Source organism: Lactuca sativa, chromosome 4, assembly GCF_002870075.4.
Source record: "Lactuca sativa cultivar Salinas chromosome 4, Lsat_Salinas_v11, whole genome shotgun sequence".
Classification (NCBI taxonomy): domain Eukaryota; kingdom Viridiplantae; phylum Streptophyta; class Magnoliopsida; order Asterales; family Asteraceae; genus Lactuca; species Lactuca sativa.
This window is the reverse complement of record NC_056626.2, coordinates 76,732,405-76,734,763: the sequence shown is the minus strand read 5'-3', so window position 1 is coordinate 76,734,763 and position 2,359 is coordinate 76,732,405. Positions and strand designations below refer to the sequence as shown.

The following is a 2,359-nucleotide window of genomic DNA, read 5'->3' as shown; positions in this document are numbered from 1 at the left end:
ATCAGGTCTGGTACTTGTCATGGAATACATCAAGCTACCAATTGCCTTAGAGTATTCCAACTGTGAAATGGGAACACCATTATTTGGCATTAGTTTCATGCTTGGATCCACAGGAGACTCATAGGAGAACAATCAGTAAAATTAAACCTCTTGAGAATTTTCTCAATGTAATGACTTTGAGTCATCACCAAACCTTTGTTCATCCTCTTAATTCTTATTCCAAGAAGTACATCAGCTTCTCCTAAATCTTTCATGGAAAACTTAGATAATAACAATTTCTTTCTTTCATTCACTTGATTGTGGTCGGTACCAAAAATCAACATGTCATCTACATATAAATAAATGATCACTCCAACTCTAGTAGCATCATCAAATCTACTATAAACACATTTGTCACATTGGTTTGTCTTGAAACCAAAAGACAAAATCACTTCATCAAATTTTTGATGCCACTGTTTAGGCGCTTGTTTCAGCCCATACAAAGATTTGACAAGTTTACAAACCATATGCTCTTTACCGGGCATAATGAAACCTTCTGGTTGTTTCATGTAAACTTCCTCATCAAGATCACCATTTAAAAAAGCTATTGTCACATCCATTTAGTGAATAACCAGATTGTGGATACTTGCCAAGACAACCAACAATCTAATAGTAGAAATACGTGCAATTGGAACATACGTATCAAAATAGTCAATACCGGGTTTTTGTCTAAAACCTTGAATGACTAACCGGGATTTGAATTTGTTAATAGTCCCATTAACATTCATTTTCTTTTTGAAAATCCATTTGCAACCAAGATGTTTGGAACCCAGAGGCAAATCAGACAACACCCATGTGTTGTTTTCAAGAATTGATGACATTTCATCATCAATTGCTTCCTTCCAAAAGGCACCATCATGAGACTCTATGGCCTCTTGATATGTCTTAGGATCATCTTCAGTACTATAGCAATAAGAGTATTCAAGATTAATTTCATCCCTTGAACCTTCCACCAAATACAGTTGGAAGTCGGATCCGAAATTTATCGCAATTTGGCCTCTTTTGCTTCTACAAAGCTCTTGTGGTTCTTGCACGATACCACCATCTTGAATTTTAGAATTTTGCTTTTAATTAGCACCAAAAGTCAGATCCTTAGGCCTTTGAATCGATGAAAACCGCATCTCATCAAAAATTGCATCTCGTAATTCGATAACAACGTTAATTGAGACTGAATCATTAGGTTTTATTACATAAAACCATATGCCTTGTAATGTTCAACATATCCAATGAATATGAAATCAATTCCACGTTCTCAAAAAAATTTCTTTTTGGGCTCGGTGAGTTTTACAACTGCCCGACATCCCCAAACCCGAAAATAACTCAAATTCGGCTTTTTCTTGAACCAAAGTTCATATGGGACTGTTTTGTTACTTTTATTTGGAATCCTATTTAATAAATAACACATCTTTAACATGGCCTCTCCCCATAATCTTTCACTCAATCCCGAGTATGATAACATCGAGTTTACCATTTCCTTTAAAACTCGATTTTTGCGTTCAGCAATACCATTCTGTTGAGGTGTGTAAGGTGTCGTGGTCTCATGAATGATACCCACTGATTGAAAATATATGGGATCCATATATTCACCTCCCCTATCAGTCCTGAGATGTTTAACCGGAATGCCCAATTGCAATTCCACCTCGATTTTGTATATTTTGAATTTATCTAAGGCTTCATCCTTAGAATGTAACAAATACACATAGCAAAACCAAGTGGAGTCATCAATCAAAGGTGACTACATAATTTTTATTTCCTAAAGAAGGAGTGGAGTGAAAATCACACAGGTCACTGTGTACAAGTTCCACAACACCTGAACTTCTAGTGACACTAGGAAAGGGCTGATTTGTTACTTTTGTAAGCATACATGTTTTACATTTATCATATGTCATATCAAATGTTGGAATTAATCCATCTTTTGACATCTCATGCATCCTTCTAAAGTTGACATGACCTAATCTTACATGCCAAAGCATAAATTTATCAACATTAGAAGAAGAAGACACAAATGCAGAATTATGAATAGGTAATAATTTGTCAATAATATTCAAGCAAAACATTCTATTATTTAAATATCCAAAGCCAATAAACATTCCACCCTTAGACAAAACAAATTTATCTGACTCAATAACTTGTTTAAAACCATTAGAATTCAAACAACTAGAGCATAAAGATTCTTGTGAATCTTAGGAACAAACAAAACATCAAATAACCTAATTATCTTTCTAGAAGTAAATTCAAGACACACGACACCTAAACCATAAATAGGAATAAAAGAATCGTCTCCCATTTTCAGCACCGACCCATCTTCAAGCGTAGTTAA

The 2,359-nt window shown here is 34.7% G+C and overlaps 1 protein-coding gene across 1 annotated transcript; it reads right to left on the bottom strand.

Moving 5' to 3' along the window:
- Positions 1 to 599: 599 nt before the first annotated feature.
- On the bottom strand, positions 600 to 2,096 carry LOC111885368 (uncharacterized mitochondrial protein AtMg00820-like). Its single transcript, XM_023881633.1, has 2 exons — positions 1,913 to 2,096; positions 600 to 1,084 (listed from the first exon to the last, which is right to left on the bottom strand). The coding sequence occupies exons 1-2, from the start codon at positions 2,094 to 2,096 to the stop codon at positions 600 to 602; spliced, it is 669 nt and encodes a 222-aa protein (XP_023737401.1).
- Positions 2,097 to 2,359: the final 263 nt, after the last annotated feature.